Genomic DNA, 20534 nt, shown 5'->3' with positions numbered 1-20534 from the left:
TTCAAGGGCAGAATAGATTTGCTACATAAAGGATTTAAAAAGTAGGCTTATCACGGCCACCTACAGAAATCCTCCTGCCTCAGCCTTCCAAGAGTTGGGATTATAAATTTGCACCACAAGTTGTGGGGCAGTTGTGGCTTCTGCGGACACAAGGAGGGGCCCCTGTCACACACATCCCCACAGTGGGCTCATGAGGTCAGAAGATGGCTTGTCTGGATCTGAGCTGCAGATCCACAGACAGGGCTAATCAGATGAAGGGAAGAGGCACAGTGCCCACACAGAGCGATCCCTTGTCCCTGCCGCACTGTGGAGCTCTGAAAATGTCCCTCCTCTTTCTTGTCACCTTCCCCGCTGTCTACCTTGCACAATCCTGACCAGGAGGCAAAACAGGGCAGATATCTCAACACATGTTTCCAAAAGAGTTTCTTACAATTGACTCACTCTTCTTGGATTAGCAAAGGCTGAATCAGCCCACCCTATGGGAACAGCAGCCAGGTAGTCCATAAATACTTCCCCTGGGTGGTGTCCTCAGCCCTCCTCTTCTTTCTCCAATGTCTGTAAGCCCAGCAATTGCTCTGTAGCCATGGCCCTGGGTCTCCTGTGGCTGAGCCTCACCCTGCTAGGGGCCCTGCAGACCCAAGCCTCTGGTACAGTCCATGTGGCCAGGCCCCTGCAGACAGGTCTGAGCAGAATCCGTCTGCAGCCAAACTTCAAGGAAGACCAGGTAAGGGCTCTGGAAGGGCAGCTATAGAGGGGACAGGGATAGCGGGAGACGAGAGGAAGAAAAGCAAGGGACCCAGGGCCAGTGTTGGGTGGACGGTGCAGGACTCAGAGAGACAGGACCACTGCACACCAGGAGGGGACATCTTCAGTCTCCCCACACAGACCAGAAAACCAAGGCTCACCAGCCACTCGCCCAGGGCATCCCATCCCTGACAGCTCAAGGCTGACTCCTCACCCAGGGTCCCTCCTGGCCCCGCAGGGACCCAGCTCCCACCAGCTGCTCAGGGCAGCTCCATCCCCGGGTCCCGCTCCACCCACACGGTCATCTTGGGAGAGGTGGCTGTGGGGCCATCCCTGGGCTCTGCCTGTCAGCGGCCCCTTGCAGTTCCAGGGGACGTGGTACGCCTTGGGCGTGGCAGAGAACACAATTCGGAACGGAAGCGAAAGCGAGTTCTCCATGTACAGCAACACCTTCGAGCTGAGTGACGACCACAGCTACAAAGTCACCACCAGAATGAAGAAGTGAGCGTCCACCTCCTGTGGGTCTGACAGGCAGACTGATGTCACAGCCAAGGAGTGACCAAAGCTGACGATACCGTCATTCCTCTCATAGAATCAAACTCCCTCACTTCTTCTTTCATTTCTTCTTCCCTTTTGTCTCTTTTCTTGTCTTTCTCCTTCCCTTCCTCCCTCTTCCTCCATCCCTTCTAGCAGTTTTCATGAGTGGCTCCAACACAGACACACACAGTCGGTAGAAACAAGACAGAGAGTAGGAGGTCCCGACGGGAAAGGAAGGACACTGGATCAAGCCTGAAACTCTACCAAGGCCTCCATCTAGGGCTTGGAGGGAATTGAGCTTGAAAAAGTCAACCTGCCTATGATCTCAGTAGGCCCAAGTCAACAGGATGAGGCAGGAGGATCCCAAGTTCAGATATTTTTTAATAGGGTCTCAGTATATAGTTCAGGGCGATCTCGAACTCACTTTGTAGCCCAGGCTGGCCTCAGATTTGCAGCAATCTTCCTGCCTCAGCTGCCCATGTGCAGGGATTAGACAAGTGTATGCCAGCATGCCTAGCTCAGTGAATCACAAATTTGAAGCCAGCGTGGGAAACTTAGTGAGACCCTATCTCAAAATAAAAAATAAAAACAGGGCTGGGACTGTAGCTCAGTGCAATGCACCCGCGTTCAATCCCCAGTACTACCACAGGAAAAAAAACAAATCTGAGGATCCCGGCACAGGCTACTGGTAGACTAAGTCAGAGTGAAAGCAGCCAGCCATCAGTGTGGGCACCTGAGCAGGGGCCGATGAGCAAGGGCCAGGATGTGGGCCCAGGTTGCACAAAATGCAAAGGTAATGCCTGACGGTGCCAGGGGAGAGAAGTAGACTTGGGATGAGGGGTCCAGGTTCACCCACCTGCAGTGTGTTCTGACTCTGCCCACTGAGTAGATTGAAGTTGGGGCATTTTAGGGGGCTTGGCTCTCAGTTGCAGGGTGGAGTGAACTCAGGGGAGAGGTCAGGTGCAGCCCAAGGGCTAGGGCAGAGCTTGGCTTGGAGCGGATTAGAAGTTCAGAAGAAATTTCCAGGAGAGACGGGAAAGGGGGGCAGCGAGATAGAGCAGGGCTCAGCGCCTGGGGTCCGTGTGGGACAGGCTGCCCCGGGGAGGCAGCGGAGGGGATGTTGAGTGACCCCACAGCAGACCAGGCAGAGGCTCAAGAGAAGGCTCAGGGCCATGGGTGTGGGCCAGGCGGGGGCCCAGACGTAGCTGTGCACAGGCTGTCATGGGCTAGGCCTGGACTGGGGCCTCAGAATCGTGCAGCAGCTGTGACCCCATTTGGTGCAGTGCAGGGGGACCAAGTCTGTGTCCTCTCCCCGCTCACACCTCTGCCACCTCTCGCTCCCACAGGGGCGTGGTCTGCGACCGCTGGATCAGGACCTTAGTCCCGAGTTACGTGCCAGGCCAGTTTGAACTGAGCGATTTAAAACGTGAGTCTGGAGGGAGGAGGGCCCTCCTCCAAGTGCGGAGTCCTCCCAGGAGGCATGGGCCTCCCACCCCTCCACAGATGCTGTCCTGCGGGGAGAAGCTCCTACTGATTGTTTGGAGAGGAAGAAGACAGTCTCTTTCTTCCCAGCCAGGCAGGAAGGACCCTCAATGTCCACACTGCAGGTTATCCTGGAGTACAGATCTACACCGTGAGAGTGGCCTCTACCAACTACAATCAGTACGCCATGCTGTTCCTCAAGATGCAGTTCAAAGACACCTTCTACTACGAGACCACCCTCTACGGTGGGTTCCCACACCTTCCCTTCTGGGACCCGGATCTTGGTCAGCCCTGGGGAGGAAGCCCCTGACCCCCAAGACCCCAAAGTCTTCTCCACTTCAAGCCCCCCTCCATAGGCAAGGGCTCTGAGGCCTCCTGCAGTCCTTCAACTGTGTCTGTGGATTAAGCTTCAGCTGGTAGAGCAACCCTGTCATCCTAGCACTCAGAGGCCAGGGCAGGGGGATTGGGAGTTTAAGGTCAGCCTGTACTACATAGTGAAATTCTGTCTCAAAACAACCAAACAAAAGATTACAGAGTCCCTTCCCTCGGTGACTAACTGCCATCTTGGCCACAGGGAGGACCAAAGAGCTGAATGCTGACCTGAAGGACCGCTTCATTGACTTTGCCACATTCATTGGCTTCCATGAGGAAAACATCATCTTCCATGTCCCCATCAGTAATGGCCGGCTGGGGAGAATGGGGGGATGTGGGGGTCTGTCTAGTCCTGACGCTGCCCCTGTCCAAGGAACAGGTGAGGCTCAGTCCCCAGGTCCTACCACAGGAGTAGTGGCTCCCACCCCGAGGTCAGTGCATCCCCGGCAAACTTAGCCCCAGTTGCTCCTCCTGTAATTCAACCAAGGCCTGCGTAGATGATAATTTCAGGTCTAGTCCAAGTTTCTCCAGTCTCATTGCCTTGAGTACCATCCTGTCATACCTTGGGTCTTGCTGCCCTGGGCCATCTCTCCCCCTTCACTGGAAACTTGCTGATTCCTATATGGGAGACGTCCTTACTTTCAAGTGGCCTGACCTGAATTCAAAGAGCCTCCATATCCTCTGCCACTGGGCCAGACAAGGACTGAGGAAGCCAGGGGCGGCCGGGTATCTCACACACACACACACACACACACACACACACACACACACACCTCTGATGTTCTTTCTCCCCCACAGTAAAGTGCACAGATGACTGAATGGAAAGTGAGTATGACTGGGCAGGGGCTGATGGGAGCCCAGGACAGGGTGGGCTGGGGGTCTCAGGCTGCCTTTGGTCTTCCCCTTTCCCCAGTGTGACCACAGTCATCTTTTCCCCTCTGTCTCCTCTCAGTGCCTCCTGTCTCTCCACCTCCTGTTCTTCCTGTCACTTCTGCCTAAGATGCCAGCTCGTTGTCCTATCGTCCACCTCCTCAGTGGGAGCTGGAAGACCCTTCTTACAGCACAGCGCTGCCCACCCATTGCCCCAAAACCCACCCTGCTGATGGAGCCCCCTTGTCTGCTAAATAAACACCTTTCCCCCTGGTCATTGAGTCCGTGCTTCTTATCCACTAGGGCATGGTATGGGAGAAGGGCAAAGTGTAGGCTCACAGCAGAAGCATCCCAGGGCCTGCTGTGCCCAGAACCCAGTCTGATATTAGGAGACTAGTGGTAGGAGCAGGGTTCAGGGAGGCCATAACCAGTGCATTCCAGGTGGGGACATCCTGAGTCCCTGCAGTAAAGAAAGGAGGCCCTCGAATCCAGTCTGATGTTAGGGTGCAAAGAAGAGGCTCAAGGTAAAGAAGACTCCAGGCTCCCTCCCATCTTCATCTGCAAGGCTGTCCCGAGTCGGGCCAGAGAAGAGCAGCGCCTTACTCACTTCTCTTTCCCTGGGCACTCCTATTCCCAGCCTTCACCCGCCCCTCCCTCAGAGCGGGCCCCAGTGGAATCACTGGTGCCACCACACCTCTTGCCTAGACCCAGCAACCCCACATCAGGTCCCACATCATCAGCAGTCCCACCATGACTGGGGAGCAGGAGAGCCCTGGAGGGAGTATAAGGGGCAGCCACTCCCAGCTCAGGGGAGCCTGTGAAAGCTGAGAAAGGGTGACCAAGAAGGGAGGGTTCCCAGAGGGTGGGCAGAGACCGAGACCTGTTTCAGGCAGAAGGTGAGCAATAGAGGATCCCAACCATCTACCAGCCCCTTGTGGGCCTCCTGCCCCTAGGTTAGGATCATGTCCATGCTGACCATATTCAGGGGCTGCCCCCACCATGATCGTGTAGAGACCACCAAGGGTACATTCTGAAGCCAAGGCAGATCCAGGGGTGGTGGTGAATATAGCGCTGGGAATCCAGTCTCCTGGAAAAAGACTCACATAGCTGAACCTGTGTCTAACCTAACAGGCCCCAGTCCTCCCCTTCAGCACAGTGGCCATCTCCCCAGATGTGCGTGGCACACGGAAATCCCTCTTGCCTCTTCTCCCTTGGAAGTGCAGCAGAGTGAGTACAGCTCTGAAGGAACCCCGGCTTCCCACCCTACAGACACACGCAATGCCACTCTCACTTTAGCTGGGGGACAGGAAGATTCCCACGCAGTGACAGACCCCACCTTGGCCCCCCAGGAAGCAGGACAGAACCAAGACCCAGGCTCACCAGTTGGTGTCAGCAGGGTGGGTCAGACTCCAGGAAGATAGCAGCTTGGTGCTGGCTGGGCTTCTAACTATGAGTGGAGACTGTGTGCGACTCAGGGTCTAGGGTAGGATGGGCGCTTGGACTCTGCTGGTCAAAGCCCCACTAGGTAGGTGGCTGTGTGGATTAACTAACGGTCTACTTGGACAGCCCAGCTGAACTGAATCGGCATGGTTCTGGGCATGGAAGACCCACCTGAGAACTGCTGCCAGTGGCATAAAAGGAGAACTAGGGGAGAAGACTGCATGCTGTTGATTTTCTCAGAGAAGCTTGCCACAGCCGATTTTCCTGTTACCAACTCAGCTGTTATCATGACAGGAGCTCGGGTCCTCACCTTCGCTGGGAATGGCTGTTGTTCTCCTCAGGGGAGCTCTGGTCTTTCTCTTGAGCAGATCTCTCAGCCTGGTGGCACAGACCCTTCATCCTGCCAGCACAGACTTTCTGGCTTCCACCACAGGCCTTTGGGCCTTCCCAGTGCACATCCTTGATCTGGACTGGCATGAGACCTTGCCGTGGGCTCTAGGTATCTGGCTGGACGCGTGGAGGACATTGCCGTGGACTCTAGGCCTTCAGCTCGACTTGTGCAGGACACTGCTGTGGGATCCAGGCCCTGAGCTGGATCCTTCGGGTCCCTAGCACGGGGATAGATGCCTTGCACTCTTCTGCATTAGACTTTTTGGGTGAATATTATAAAATAATCCTATAAATTATGTGTCCTGTATTAAATCTATTTCCTGGCACACCCTGACTACAGCAGTGGCTCAGGGACTAGGGAGGCACAGAGAGACAGGAAGCAGGTTATCCAAGGGAACATCGCCTGCCTCTGCCTTCCGAGTTCTGGAATTAGGAGAGTGCCTCACCGTGCCCAGAGCATTCTAACATTTCTGCAGGTACAAGGAGGGACCCTCATGATGCACCTCGGCCCCCACCCCAGACGCACAGGGAAGGGAATGACATCTTGTCCAGACCTGGGCTGCTGAACCACACAGGGACAGTCACACGAAGCGAAGAGGCATAGTGAGCAGAGGAAGGTCTTGTCCCTGCCACATTGTGGAGCTCTGGGAGTGTCCCTCTTGGCCCCATTTTCTTTCCTTCTCTGCGTAATCCTGACCGGGGGAAATGAGGCAGATATCTTACCCCCGAAAATCTGAAGGAGTTGCTAGCAGCTGACCTACTCCTGGATTTAGCAAAGGACAGATCAGCCCCCTCTAGGCAAGTGGCTGCCAGTCAGCCTGTAACCAGTTCCCCCACACTGGCCTCCTTTGCCCTCTTCCTGCAAGATCTGCCAGCCCAGCAGCGGCCCTGAAGCCATGGCCCTGGTTCTCCTTCGGCTGGACCTCACCCTATCTGGGGCCCTGCAGACTCCCCTCTGAACCTGATCCCGAGCCCATCTCTGAACAAGATTCCCCTGCAGCCAGATTTCCGGGATGACTGGGTAAGGGCTCTGGAATGGCAGCTGCGGGGAGGGCCCAGGGACACAGGATCAGTAGGAACAGAAGGCAGGAGAGGAAAGGAAATCCTGGGCAGTGTTTAGTGGTAGGAGCAGGATGTAGGGAGGCATAGCCAGTGGATACCAGGCGGGGACAGCTTCAGTCCCTGCAGTAAAGAAAAGCAGCCCTTAAAGGCCCAGCAGCTGTCTGCTCAGGGCCACTGCATACCCGACAACTCCCATGTAACTCTTCACCTAAAGATGTCGCTCGCCTCTTGAGGACTCACGTTGCCATCAGCTTCTCAGGACAGCCCCATCCCGTGCTGCCCAAAAGTACCAGCAGGGACAGCACGGAAGGGTGTCTCTGGGGCCATCCCTGGTCTCTGCCTGTCATCAGCCGCTTGCGGTTCCAGGGGAATTGGTACGGCACAGGCGTGGCAGGGAATGCAAGTGTGTCCTCCTGGGAGGCCTGAGAGGCAGAGCAGTATCAAAGCCAATGGGTGACCAAAGATGAAGGCTGCCGTCATTCATCTCACCGCTCCGCACAAAATCAGTCCTTCTCCCCGACACTCCTCTCTTGTTTTTTTCTCCTACCTTTTTCTCTCCTTCCTTTCCTCTGTTTCTTCCACCTTCCCTTTCATCCTATCCATGGGTGGCTCAGAACAGACCTACACAGTCCCTAGAACACAATACACAGAGCAGGGGTTTCCCGAGCAGGTGGAGAGACACGGGATCCAGCCTGGGACCACACCCAAGACCTCCACCCCTCGCTTTGAATAAAATGACCTTAAAAGGAGCTGACTTGCCCGAAATCCTAGCAGGCTCAACTACAAAAGCCGAGGAGGAAAATCACAAGTGTGAAGTCAGCCCGGACAACTTGGCCAGATGCTGTCTCAGAATGAAAAAGAAAGGGTTGGGGATGAAACTCATTGTGATGGACCTGGGTTTATTCTCATACCATGAACATCAACACCAGAAAAAAGAGGGGAGGAGGTATGGGGACATATCGGGGTGTGGTGGACTCTGAGTCAGAGAGCCTCTCCTGAGGAGGCCACAAAGCAGACAGGTATCGGCGTGGCCACCTGAGGAGCAGCAGGGAGATGAGCCCTCCCAGACCAATCTCTGGGGATCTCAGGACAAGATGGGGCCTGGCCCGGGGCTCCTGAAAGGGCCAGGACCATGGTGCAGCTGCAGTGGGAAGACTTGCAATGATGCCGCCGGCCAGTCCCAGGCTGGAGATACAGGGGTGGGGCAGGCGAGGACCAGGAGAGAGGAGCCCTGGCTCATCCACCTGGAGTGCCTGCTGGTTCTGGCCCCTGGGTGGACCGGAGTTGGAGCATTTGATGATTGAGGGGTTACAAAGAAGGCAGAATTTAGAGGCTTGGTTTTGGGTCACTGCTGGGATCAGGACTCAGAAAAGCATTCCGGTGTGGCCCAAGGCTAGGACATGGAACAGCCTGGAAGCTCAGCGGGAATTGCCAGGAGAGACGGGACAGGGGTCAGCGCCTGGGGTCCGTGTGGGACAGGCTGCCCCGGGGAGGCAGCGGAGGGGACAGTGAGCGCTGGAGGGAGGGTGGAGCGATCCCGCCGCAGAATAGACACTCAGAGGAGAAGGGAGCGGCCAACCTGAGTCCCTGCTGTAGTGGAAAACAGGTTGTCATGTTTAGAAAGCATTTTTTTTCGATTATAGTGTCTTCCTGTTCGCCACGATTGGCCATCTTGGCCACAGGGAGGACCAAGGAGCTGAGCCCTGAACTGCAGGAGCTTTTTATCAGCAGTGCCAAGTCCCGGGGCTTCACTGAGAACAATGTCATCCTCGCTGTCCCCACCGGTAATGACCATCTTGGGGGGTGGAGAATGTCAGGTCTTAGCAGGCCTGATCAAGTCCTGCCAAGGAAAGGGGACAAGAGACACTCAATCCCCTGCTCCACTCACTGGACAGGTACTGGTTCCGACCCTGGGTTCCCTGCAGCCCCAGGGACTCTGGCCACAGCTGCTCCTTCCAACAGCTTAGCCGACGCCTGCTCAGATGACAGTCTTGGGCACTGGTCTGAGTATCCCCAGTGTCACCACCCTGGGCCACCTCCTCTCCATGCCTAGGTCTCACGGTGCCTGGCTCCCTCTCCCTCCCCTTGGGACTTACCCCTTCTGACATGGCAGATGTCCTTACCTGCAAGTCACCCGGCCTAGGCAGAGGGCTCCAGTCAGGGTTTAGCAGGTAAATGGGCCACAGGCCTCACTCCCCGAACAGTTGTGGAGACCGGCTTCTCAAGGAGCTGTCCCAGCCCTGAATTCTGTGAAATCCCAGACCCTCTGCAGCTGGGCCTGGCTGGGACTAAGGAGAGACCGAGGGCACAGACACACACACACACACACACACACACACACACGCACGCACGCACGCACACATGCTCTGACGTTCTGTCTCCTCCGTACAGAAACGCATCGCATCAATGAAGGTGTGGATGGGATGCAAGTTTCCAGGGGCCTGAAGGCTCCTCCGGCCTGGCTTTATTCCTCCCCATCCTCCACCCAGAGTTCCAGCCATCTGAACTCCGCTCTCCCCTCTCAGGTGCCTCCCATCTCCATACCTCTTGTTTTTCCTGTTACTTCTGCCCTGTGTGCCCTCTGGCTTCCCCATTGGTCCCAGTGCCAGTGAGAGAGCTGGAGCACCCTTCCTACAGTGCAGCTGCCCAGACATCACCCCCAAAGCCACCCTGCTGATGGAACCCCCGTTGTGTGCTAAATAAACTCAAGACCGCAGGCCACCGAGTCTGTGTTCCTGTCCCCTGGGCCTTGAGGAGGGGAAGAGACAAAGGGAGGCCTCACACCAGCATCATCCCAGAGCCTGCTGTCTGCAGACCTCTGACCGATATGAGGGGAAGAGAGAAGGCACACAGCGAAGAGGACTCTGGGCTCCCACCGCCTCTTTGCCACAGGTAGTCTCGAGTCTTTCCTGGACAGAGCTATGCCAGGCTCACCCCCGCTGTCATGGGCACTCCTGGTTCCAGCCCTGGGTCCACCTCCGGGGCGGCCTAGGAGGAGGCCTCATCCAACAGAAGCACTTATCAGGCCACACCTGACGCCTACACTTGCCCACCTGCATCTGGTCCCACAGCAACAGCTCAATTGGTGCTGGAAAACAAAAGGGAACTGGAGAGTGTTAGGGGCCTCCCTTTTCCAGTGGGTACACAAGAGGGGGAGTGATGGCAGCTTGGCCACGTTATATATAATAAAGCTTCTTTCATGGTCAGCCACTAGAAGCATGCTGCCTGGCCCAAAGACGTCCGCTGCAGCACCCACAAGAGGAGGCCATCAAGTACATTCCAGTTTTGTTGTTGTTGTTGTTTTGAGACAGGGTCTCACTATGTAGTTGAGACTGACCTGGAACTCACTATGTAGTCCAGGCTGGTCTCGAACTCACAGGGATCCTCCTGCCTCAGCCTCCCAAGTGCTGGGATTACAGGCGTGCTCTACCATGCCCGGCTTAAGTCCATTCCATTTTCAGACCATCACATATAGGCCCAAAGGTGACAGGAGATTAGGGCATGGCAAGGTGGCTGGATAAGTGGGCATGGCCTGTCCATGCACAGAACAGTGTCCACGCCCTGCACCTGGGACCAATCAGAGAATGCTATCTTTCTTCAATTCTTCTGGCACAAGGTCAAGCAGGTTTTTAACAGGATGGCCTGGACCTGACATCAGAATGAGGGATACAAAAGGCGGTGGCCATTAACCCCATAGCCTTTTCCCTGGCCCCCTCTGTGCTCTGCAGATGATATTTCTTTTCCGTCCTTCAACTGGCCTGCACTCACTTTGCAGAGCATACTCCTTTTTCTATCTTGAGCACCTTTGTAAAACGTTGTCACCTCATTTCCTGTCCAGTCCTGTGTTCAAGATGAGGGACTGTAAAAACACAGAATCCAAAACTCCGGGGCGTTCTCACACCCTTGTTCTTTCACCACCCAGTTATGGAGATCCGCCCGACGGGAACTCTCCCTACTTCCCTTACCTCAGGCTTCAGTCTAGGCTGGTTTCCACAGGTGTAGCCTCTGAGAGCCCTAAGAGAAGCCCTGGAGACCAGGACAGCCCGGAACTGGGTAAGGGTGGTGGGTTTTCTTTGCTGGGGCTGGAGGAGATTGAGTGAGCTTTGCAAAGATCCAGGGGGACTGTGAACAGGGATTTCTGGAAGCCATATGTAGCCGTGGAAACTGCATGTGTGATTCTTCTCATGCAGAGCGGGGGTCCCAGGCTGCCCCGCCCCTCTTCCGGGCTCTCCTGGACTTGCTTGCTTTTTGAGGACTCCAGTGCCTGGGCTTCAAGACCAGCAGCCTTGGGATGGTCTCATCCAGGGATCCAGAGAGATGTCAGGCTGGGGAGGACAACAGTGGGCTGAGTGCCACAGTTATGTGGGTGGCCCCGTTTTAGGGGCAGGGTTTTCTAGCTGCTGCAGAGTCCCATCGGTGCGGCCAAGCTAAGCAGAGCTCAGATCCCGGGGACAACACCCCAGGGGCTGTGCCCTGGCCTTCGAAACACCGCCTGCCTTCCTGTTCCAAGCCTTCTGCCTGGCGTTCTGTCTGGGCACCCACCTTCTGCCTGGCACAGGCGTTGGGCACAATGGTCCTTGCATTGCATCCTGACATTTCCCCTGCAGTGCCCTAGCCCATGACGTAGGGACAGTGGGGTCCTGGGTATCCCGTGGGGGCAAGCGTGGAAGACAGGGACAGTGGCTTCAGGAAGCAGCTGCCCTGTGTGGACTGATGAGAGGACTTTGCTTTTCTATGTGTTTCCTCCTGAAACCAGGAGGTCGAGCAGGGATGGGGACTTGGAAAAGACCAAGAGCTCCCCTCATCCTGCCCAGGCTGAGATGGGGGACCCATGCCACCCTGGATCCATCTTGAGGATGTAGAGCTAGCGGATGAGAAGATGACAACTGGTCCCTGGAAACCTCAGCCTTGGAGAACAGTGGGCACCAACCCCGGGTTACAGACGGGGAAACTGAGGCACCTCCAGCCACGCACAGCTGTTTGGGATTTGCTCCAGCTGCTTCATTCAGCCACTAAGGAGATGAAAGCCACCGAAAGGGACCAAGCAGAGGTTGGGTTGGCTCCACAGGAGGAACTGACTGGTACCTCCCTGCCCAGCCACCTGGCCGTGCTGGTGTGGCCTTAGAAAGCAGTCTGTCACACTGCAGCACTAGTGACAGTGAAAGAACCATCACCAACCGCTCTCTTCTCGCTTCCTCCAACCTTAGTTTTTTGTACTTGTTTGTTTTTGTTCAGGATTTCTTTTTTTTTTTTTTTTTTGAGGCGGGACTATGTAGCGCAGCCCGGCCTCGTGCTCCCAGCCATCCTCCTGACCCTGGGGTAAGTATTAAGATTCCGGCATGTTCTGCCATGCCAGGCTCCAATCTCAGCTTTCCTCTCTGCCATATCAGGACAAGCACAGGGGTCTTTCATGAGCATGAATGAGGAGAGCCTGAGGCGCTAACGAGGAGACCCCCATTCCTCACTCACCTGGTGATTGTTGGATCCTGTGGTAATTGCTGAAGCTGTGGCCGGCACTGGGCCACAATCCCACTCGATGGCCTGGGCTGCATTCTCGCTCATTCCTCCCCGCTCCTGCCTTCCTTCCTTTCTTACCTTCCTTCTATTTTTCTGTGTGTGTGTTTTATTTTGCACTGGAGATGGAACCAAGAGCCTTTGCACTGAACTATAGCCTCGGACATTTTTTTTTTTTTCCTTTTGAGACAGAGTTTCCCTAGCTAGACTAGGCTAGGTTTGGGCCGGGGATTTAGCTCAGTGGTTCTGGCACCTGCCTCACAAGCACAAGGACCTAAGTTCCATCCCCGGTACTCAAAAAAAAAAAAACTAGGCTAGGCTAATTCTTGTAATCCGCCTTCCTCAACCTCCCAGAGTGCCAGGATGATACAAGTTTGCCACCTTGCCTGTCTGAGGAGATATTTTTCAAAGTCATAGAGTTTTGGAGCCCCTGTGACTAGCAGAGGGAGAGGGGACCTGGGAGGGTGGCAGGCCCTGGTGACCACAGCTTTGCTCAGCTTCCCGTCCTGTCTGCTCATCAGCCAGCCCAGTGCAGGGCATGCAGTGCAGGGCTGGCAGTGTGCGGAGCTGAGGACGAAGCCTACCCACGACCTCAGACCCACTCTAAGGGCCCCGTCTGTAGGACTGTCGCCCCGGATCCCAGGCTGGAGCTCAAGCAGCAGGTGGGTAGAGACAAGAGGGCCCTTTTAATCCCATACAAAGCCAGAAAAGCTGCAGTCCAGCCACAGTACAGGCATCAAGAGCAGGCTCTGACCGCAGAGTTGAGCCATCTAGGGGGAACACTGCACAGGACCTGGGGTCCAACTGTGCCTCACCATGATTCAGGCCCGGCCAGAATAAAGCAGTGTGTTTGTGGAAACCTGGATCCCCATTGCTGAAACTGCCCTTACAAAGGGAAAGAGGCAGGAGGGATTCCTTTGTGTTGCGCACACCCGGCAAGATGGCTGCTGTGGCTGAGGTGGAGACAGGGGTCTCTCAAGCTACACACAGGCCCCGCCGTGTGAGTCTCCTCTCGGGAGGCTGGGTTGCTGGCAGCAGATTCCCCCACCTAACCCAACGCTGCTCTGGCTTCAGAATGCACCCTCGGGTGGTCTGCATGTCATCATGTTCAAGGCATCGTCTGATAAGGTCGGCCTGGACCCGGTCCCAGCTCAAGGGAGGACAGGAGGTTGGGCACCAAGCCCATAGGTTGCCAGCATCGGGGCTGTGACCACCTCCGCTCACATTCTGTCTGGAATATGCCTCTGCCTCTGCCCCACCACTGTGCGCCTCCTGTCTTGGTCACCGCTTCCCCGCATCCCCAGTGTCCCCATGGTGGCTGCCACACCTATGCCATCCACACGCCTCCGGCTCCTCGGTCCTGAGGGGGCTGCTGCTGTGACTCAGGGCCGGTAGCCAACCAAGAGCAAGAGGTTTGGCCCCATAAGTGCTCCAGTTGGGCTGGAAACCCCTCTTGGAAAGCAGCTCTGGAGCAGAGCCTGAGACAGGAGCTAGACTCGGGGCAAGCACGGCTAGGAAGATGGCCGGAGGCTACGGATCTTTGCCTTGTGCTTTCTCTCTGCACCCTAACGTCAGGCTGGGTTCTGGGGACAGCAGCCCCCGAGACGACCCTGGTGTGAGCCTTCCCTCTGCTCTTCCTGCCCTCATGGCCCTGGGGACAAGGAGCTCAGACATGAAGATCTGAGGTCATGTGTTTACTTAGCAGACAAGGGAGGGTCCACGAGTGGCTTTGGGGCAGCTGCATGGGCGGTACTGTGCTGTAAGAAGGGTCATCTATCTCTCTCTGCCATTGTAGCTGGTATGGCAGGGTGATGGCAGCCTTGGGCAGAAGTGAAAGGAGGACCAGAGTGTTCCGGGATACAGGAGGCCTCCGAGAGGGGAAAGCACAATATAGATGACCACAGTTCAGGGGAAGAAAGGTAGGTCAGCGACTCCCAGGCCTCCTTGCCCTGCCTTCTGGTCAGCCCCCTGCCCAGCCATACTCACTGCTTGTTCAATCCTAGATGCGCTTCTCTAGCAGGGAGAAAGAACATCAGAGCAGGCGGGGGGTGCACACACGTGCACAGGCACAAGCGTGTGCATGCACACACACACAAGTGATCTCTGAGTGCCAGGACTCCTGCACTGCCATTTCTGCCACAGGCCCAGGCTGGACAAGAAGCAGAGGATCTGGGGATTCCCTGAACTCAAGGCCTGGCCACTGGAAAGTGAGGACATCGCCATCCGAGGAATCAGCAAGCCCCAATGGAAAGGGGGAGATGGCACAGGACAGCAAGACCCAAGCTATGGAAAGGAGGTCGCCCAGGAGAGAGCAACCCTAAGTATGGAGAGGACATGGCCCATGACAGCCACACCAGGTATGGGGAGCAGCTGGCCCAGAGCAGTGAGACTGGGGAAACCTGGGCCTAAAATTCTCGGCTGGGCCAACCTTCGCGAAGCCGTCAGGGCCATCACCATGGGAACAGTGCAGCCAATGTTGGCGTCAGTGAGGCCGAGGTGCTTGGCAAAAGTGACAAAGTCCTCCTTCGGCTCAGGGCTCAGCTCCTCAGTTCTCCCTGTGGCCAAGGTGGTGGGTGAGTGACCAAAAGAGAAGCACTGCGTGATTGTTTTAAGTGTTATAAGCCAAGGTGTTGCTACATAGTTCTGGTTGGCCTTAAACTCAAGATCCTCCCACCTCAGCCTCCCCGGTGTTAGGATGACAGGCACGGGGCCGCAGACATGGTTCAGGCCTCAAATGCTGTTGACTGAAGAGAGGAGGCCTCAGACCCCTCTCCCATGGAAGGTGAGTGAAAAGACTCCACCTTGAAGGGGGATTCAGGTGGAGGAGACTTAAGGGTCTTCAGGTATCAGGGCCCCTTCCCCCATGTGACCCGGAGGCAGGTCCCTGAGGGAGTGGTGTGAGGATGCACCAGAGAGGTCCGTCCTGAAAAGTACACCTGTTCCTGACAATTTGCTTGATGCAACCCACAGCGAACTCATTGTAGTTGGTGGCTGCCACTCTCATGGTGTAGCCCGGTACTCCATGGTGACCTGCAGTGTAGACAGCCAGAGTTCATTCCTGCTCTGGTCAGAAGAAAAGGTCTGATCCCCTATGCCCACTCAAGGGGTGTTTCTTCCCCTAGGACAGCATTGCTGCGGTGGGCAGGGAGGCCGGTGCCCTCCTAAGAGGACTCTGTCCCCAGAATCCCATTGACAGCATCTCACTACTCAGGACTCAGGTTCCAAATTGCCCGTGGTGAACTGGCCACACTGGACACTTGGGACAAAATTTCTGATAAAGTGTTCACAGACCTGGGCCCTGCGGCAGGAAAGATGGATGGGGTTTAGCAGGGAGGATCTGCACGTAGTTGGGCCAGGCTAGAGCAGGATTCTGAGTCCTGCCGAGACCAGCCTCTCCCCAACTATAGCAGGGTCCACGCCCAGCCCGCTCCGTAGCCCTGGGCTTCCTCTCTGAGCCTGTCTCGTCTTCTGCAGGGGTTGCTCAGCTCCCCTTGTAGCACACACAGTGTCCTGCACTGTCTGCTCAGGGCAGCCTGTCCCACACATAGATCCCAGGTGCTGAGCCCTGCTCTTACCTTGCGGCTCCTCCTTCTGGTCTCTCCTGGGGATTTCCAGTCTGCTCCGCGCCATGTTTTAATCTGGGGGCCACACCTGACCTCTTGCCTGAGTCCAGGCCAAGATCTGGGCCACTAAACCCTATCCCCAAAAGCCTACTCTTCCCTCCAGTTTCCTGAGGATGGGGCTCCAGAAGGTCTGCAGACAAGCAAAGGTCTCAGTGGCTGTTCTCAGCACTGATCTCTTCTGTCCCTGCTGGCCCAGGTCAGCCATGCCCCTGTGACAGGGAACGGATTCTCCCGGAAGAGCCCCCCTGGCCCTCACCGCCATTCCAAGGTTCCTCGTGTCCCCTCTCCAGAGGGGAGACTCAACCACCTACTGCCCCCACCTGAACAGGCATGTAGGGACAGGAGCAGAGGGAGACTCTGACCTTTCTCCCCCACCGGGACAAATGGGGCAGGCTGGAGACAGGCATAAAGGCCCCAGTCCCCTAGGAACACACAGGGAGCCCCAGGCAGGAGCCTGAGTGCCATGGCTCTGGGACAGGGATATCTCTTCCCATTCCTCGGCTGGGCACTCTCTGGGCCTGGCCTGGCTCCCAAGCACAAAGGCAAAACAGTTTGTGCAGAGAGCCAGGCCTGTCCTCTGCCACAAGCCATGTTCGGTGGTGTCCAACAGAGGCCCAGCCATGGAGCCAGGTGCTATGGGAAAACAGAGTAGCTGAACGGACAAGCCCCAATCTTGATAAATTGGAAGGCCAGCAGCCACAAACGGCAAAGTGCCAGAGCTGGGAGGTAAGATGTCTTATCCAGTGCCAGGGCCATGATGGGCAGAGGCTTCCTGACCAGGGCCACAGGAGTCCAGAGCCACTGATGACCCAATAGATACCAAATACCCACTGCAGATTCTGCTCAGAGCTGTGGCCTTCAGTCCCCTGGCCACTGTGACCACTGTGGGCCCTCTCATCTGCATGGGCACCCAGGCCGTGGAGCACAAGACATGAGTACCCCTCCCTGGGGACAAGGAACATAGACCTGGAGAACTGTGACATGTGTTTATGTAGCATTCAAGGGGGCTCCATTCAGGGAATGGCGTGGGGGACCCCTGGGTGGACAGCACTACGCTGTAAGAAGGGTCTCCCGGCTCTCTCGTGGGCACTGTGGACAGTAGGGCAGCCAGAGGGCACCCTGGACAGAAGTGACAGGAAGAACAGGGGTGCAGAGACAGGAGGCACCTGAGTGGGACAGGAGAGGAAGGCGGCTGGGTTCCAGGATGGGAGCAGGGGAAGAAACACAGGCCCGAGACCCCCACCCTTCCCTGGCCTCCCATCTGCCCCCTGCCCAGCCAACTCACTGCCTGTTCAATCATTGATGCACATCTCTGTGGGAGAGAATGAACATCAGAGCAGGTACTTGTTCGTGTGCGTGCGTGCGTGTGTGTGTGTGTGTGTGTGTGTGTGTATCTCTGGCTCCCGGGACCCCTGAACTACCATGTCTGCCTCAAGCCCAGCTCAGCTGCAGAGCACCTGGGAATTCCCAGAATTCGGGGCCTAACAATGGTCTCCCCTCAGTGTTTGGGCTTCGAAGCTGCTAGGGTACCGAGGGTTCTGGCCTGTTTATCGGCTGAGCGCTGGGAGTCCCTCAACCAGTGGCCCTGAGTGGCCTGCCTGGAGCCCCCTGCCTAGGCCAGGGGGCTTGAATGTAAGGACATCTCCCACCTAAGAAACCAGCAAGCCCCAGGGAAAAGGGAGATGGCCCTGGACAGCAAGACCCAGGAAATGGAGAAGAGGTGGCTCAGAGAAGGGAGACGGGAAACCTGAAATGTCGTCTGGGCTGGCCTCGGCTAACTGGCAGGGGTAGCACAGACCCCACAGAGGGAGTGGCTGGAGGAGAAGACTGAGTGTCCCCTGTCATTTCCCTAATGGGCAGCCTCAGGCCCGGACAGACCCCACCTCCCTGTCCCCTCTCCCCGTTGTCCATTACCTATAGGGACAGGGAAGACTATGCTGTCACCAGTGAGGCCAAAATACTTGGCAAAATTGACAAAGTGCTCCTGCAGTTCAGGACTCAGCGCCTTGGTTCTCCCTACAGCTGACAGAAAGACACTCCAATTTTGTTTCAGGTTTTTTCAGACAAGGTCTTGCTATGTAGCTCAGTCTGGCCTTTAAACTCACAATCATCCTGCCTCGGCCTCCCAGGACTGGGATGACACAGGCCAGCATCCATCGCTCACACTATAAGTACTTTCGAGTGAGGGAGGGAGGTCTTGGACCCCTCTCCCAAGGGAAGGCAAGTGAGAAATGACTTCCGCCCCGGAAAGGGCTTGACCTGGAGAAGACTTTGAGGTCTTATGGGGATAGGGATGCCTCCCCCAGTTGTGACCAGGAACCAGGTCCCTGAGGGAATGGTGTGAGGACGCGGCATAGAGGGTGAGGTAGAGATACGTCCTGGCTCTGAAATCCTGTGTGAAACACACCGCAGCAAACTGATGGTAGCAGGTGTCTGCACACTGCAACCTGCGGTGTGGACAGCCAGGGCTCATTCCTGTCCTGGCCAGGAGAAGGGCCTGACCCGCTTCCCCCATGACCGGTCGGCAGAGGCTCCTCCCCACAGGACAGCATCTGTGTGGTGGGGCACGGAGGCCTGGACCCTCCTGGGAGGACTCCGCCCCCAAGAATCCCAACACCAGGGTCCCCCTACTCAGAACTCACCACTCATATTTTCCAAGACGAAATGGCCAGGCTGGTCCCTTGGATAAAAGGCCCTGGTGCAGTGGTCATAGGCTGGGCCCCTGTGAGAGGAGACACAGCGGGGGGTTGACAGAGAGGAAACACATCCTCGGTCCCCCACCCGAGGTGCACGACAGGGCCAGAGCAGAGCAGGATTCCGAGGCCTCAGTCTAGCCCAGCCCCTGTCAGCCAGTCCCTCTCCACAGCAGAAGCCCCTATCAGACATCTCCATGGTCCCGGGCCTTCTCCCCCGAGCCTCTGCCTGGTCTGCTGCGAGGCCACACCACCCTCCCTCCGGCGCTCACTGTCCCCTCCGCTGCCTCCCCGGGGCAGCCTGTCCCACACGGTCCCCAGGCCCTGAGCCCTGCTCTATCTCGCTGCTCCTCTTTGCCGTCTCTCCTGGCAATTTCCTGAGCTCTCAGGCTGCTCCGTGCCAAGCTCCACCCTAGCCCTTGGGCCGCACCTGACCTCACCCCTGAGTCCACCCAACCTCTGCACCCCAAGCCAACCAAACCTGCCTTCCTGTTGCCTTTTACCTTCAAGGGCTCAAGACCTTGTAGGGCTCAAGCCAGTGTACCCTGCGGCCAGAGCCAGAACCGACTGCAGGTGCCCGTGAGTCTTCTTGTGCCCTACCTCTGCCACCTCCCACCTGGCATTACTTTCACAGTTGTCTCCCAGCTCTCCTGCGGCAGCTGCGCCCAGATCCTGGCCCTTGAAGGATGCCCAGGCCAACCCTGACTCGGGGTGAGACACCCCAGACACTGGCCAGGGAGTGCTCTCCTCCTGGCCTTTCATCAGCGTCCCGAGGTGAGGCTCTCTGGCTCAGAGTCCCACGGTCCTGCTGTGACCCCCGTGACATCTTTTCTTTTCTTTTGTCTTGGCAACAGTAGTGGACGAACCCAGGCCCATGGCCCTGACATGAGTCCCCAGCCTTTTTTCATTTCTGTTTTCAGGCAATCGCTTGCTTTACTGCCCAGTCTGATTTCAATTTTGCGATCCTCCCGCCTCAGCCTCTGGAGAGATGCTAGGACTACAAGCAGGTGAGCAGTGTTACGGTGCCATCCCTACCAGGCCTACCTGGTGGCACTGGGTGGCATCCCAGGCTGGATGCAGTGCCCCCTTCCCCTCTGACACACTACGTCTTGTTTTCTTCTGACTGTGGTTGTGCTAAAGCCACCTGCAAATGTTGAGGAAAGGAAGGGAGGGAGAGAGGGAGGAACGGAAGGAGGGAGACAAAGAAGAAGGAGAGAAGAGAGAAGGTCGAGTCGATGCAGAGCGTGAGATGAACGACAGCGTCCCTCGGCTTTTGGTCGCCCCTGGACTGGCATCGCCCTGCTTCTCGGACCAGCAGGAGGAGGCGGATGCACCTGAACGTGGAGGTGACGACAACGTAGCTGTGATCGACTCCCAGCTCGTAGGTCGTGCTGTGCAAGTTTAGCGTCTTTTGCTTCCCATCCCGAATTCTGTTGTCTGCCGTGGCTATAGCGTCCCACCTCCCCGGGAACTGCAAGAGACGGTGAGACGGAGCCCAGGGACAGCCCCAGAGCCACCTCTCCCGTCCCGTCCCTGTTGGGACCTCTGGGAAGCCCTCTTGGCGGCAGAAACTGGCGATAGGGCTCCCCTGAGAAACCAGCAGGCACTGGGGTCCTCCAGGGCCAAGAGGGACCATGGAAGAGGAGTCAGCCCTGCGTCGTCAAGGATGGAGTGGCCCTGGGCAAGTGGCTGGTGGCCCTGCTGAGCCTCAGTTTTCTTATCTGTGCGGAGGAACTGAAAATGTCTGCACCCGGCATGACCTGGGGCCTAGACCCTTGGTCCAGCTGTGCTCAGACTGCCTTGCTCC

At 56.7% G+C, this 20534-nt stretch overlaps 1 protein-coding gene across 1 annotated transcript; it reads left to right on the top strand.

Annotated features, from left to right (window-relative positions):
• Nucleotides 1-583: 583 nt before the first annotated feature.
• LOC104854954 (neutrophil gelatinase-associated lipocalin) lies at nucleotides 584-19410 on the top strand. Its single transcript, XM_010613669.1, has 7 exons — nucleotides 584-724; nucleotides 1109-1245; nucleotides 2628-2707; nucleotides 2889-3008; nucleotides 3338-3514; nucleotides 8580-8681; nucleotides 19373-19410. Exons 1-7 carry the CDS (start codon nucleotides 584-586, stop codon nucleotides 19408-19410), a joined length of 795 nt encoding a protein of 264 aa, XP_010611971.1.
• Nucleotides 19411-20534: the final 1124 nt, after the last annotated feature.

Source organism: Fukomys damarensis, unplaced genomic scaffold (assembly GCF_012274545.1).
Source record: "Fukomys damarensis isolate Sample0158 unplaced genomic scaffold, DMR_v1.0_HiC HiC_scaffold_36, whole genome shotgun sequence".
Lineage (NCBI taxonomy): Eukaryota > Metazoa > Chordata > Mammalia > Rodentia > Bathyergidae > Fukomys > Fukomys damarensis.
Note: the sequence above shows the minus strand (reverse complement) of the source record. Positions and strands in the feature narration are given on the sequence as shown.

Bases quoted from the DNA above. Each gene is read 5' to 3' on its own strand.
- LOC104854954 (XM_010613669.1), top strand. From the start codon at position 584: ATGGCCCTGGGTCTCCTGTGGCTGAGCCTCACCCTGCTAGGGGCCCTG. The intron at 2,708-2,888 runs GTGAGTCTGGAG...TCCACACTGCAG, and splicing joins TGAACTGAGCGATTTAAAAC to GTTATCCTGGAGTACAGATC. The intron at 8,682-19,372 runs GTAATGACCATC...GTTGTCTCCCAG, and splicing joins CATCCTCGCTGTCCCCACCG to CTCTCCTGCGGCAGCTGCGC.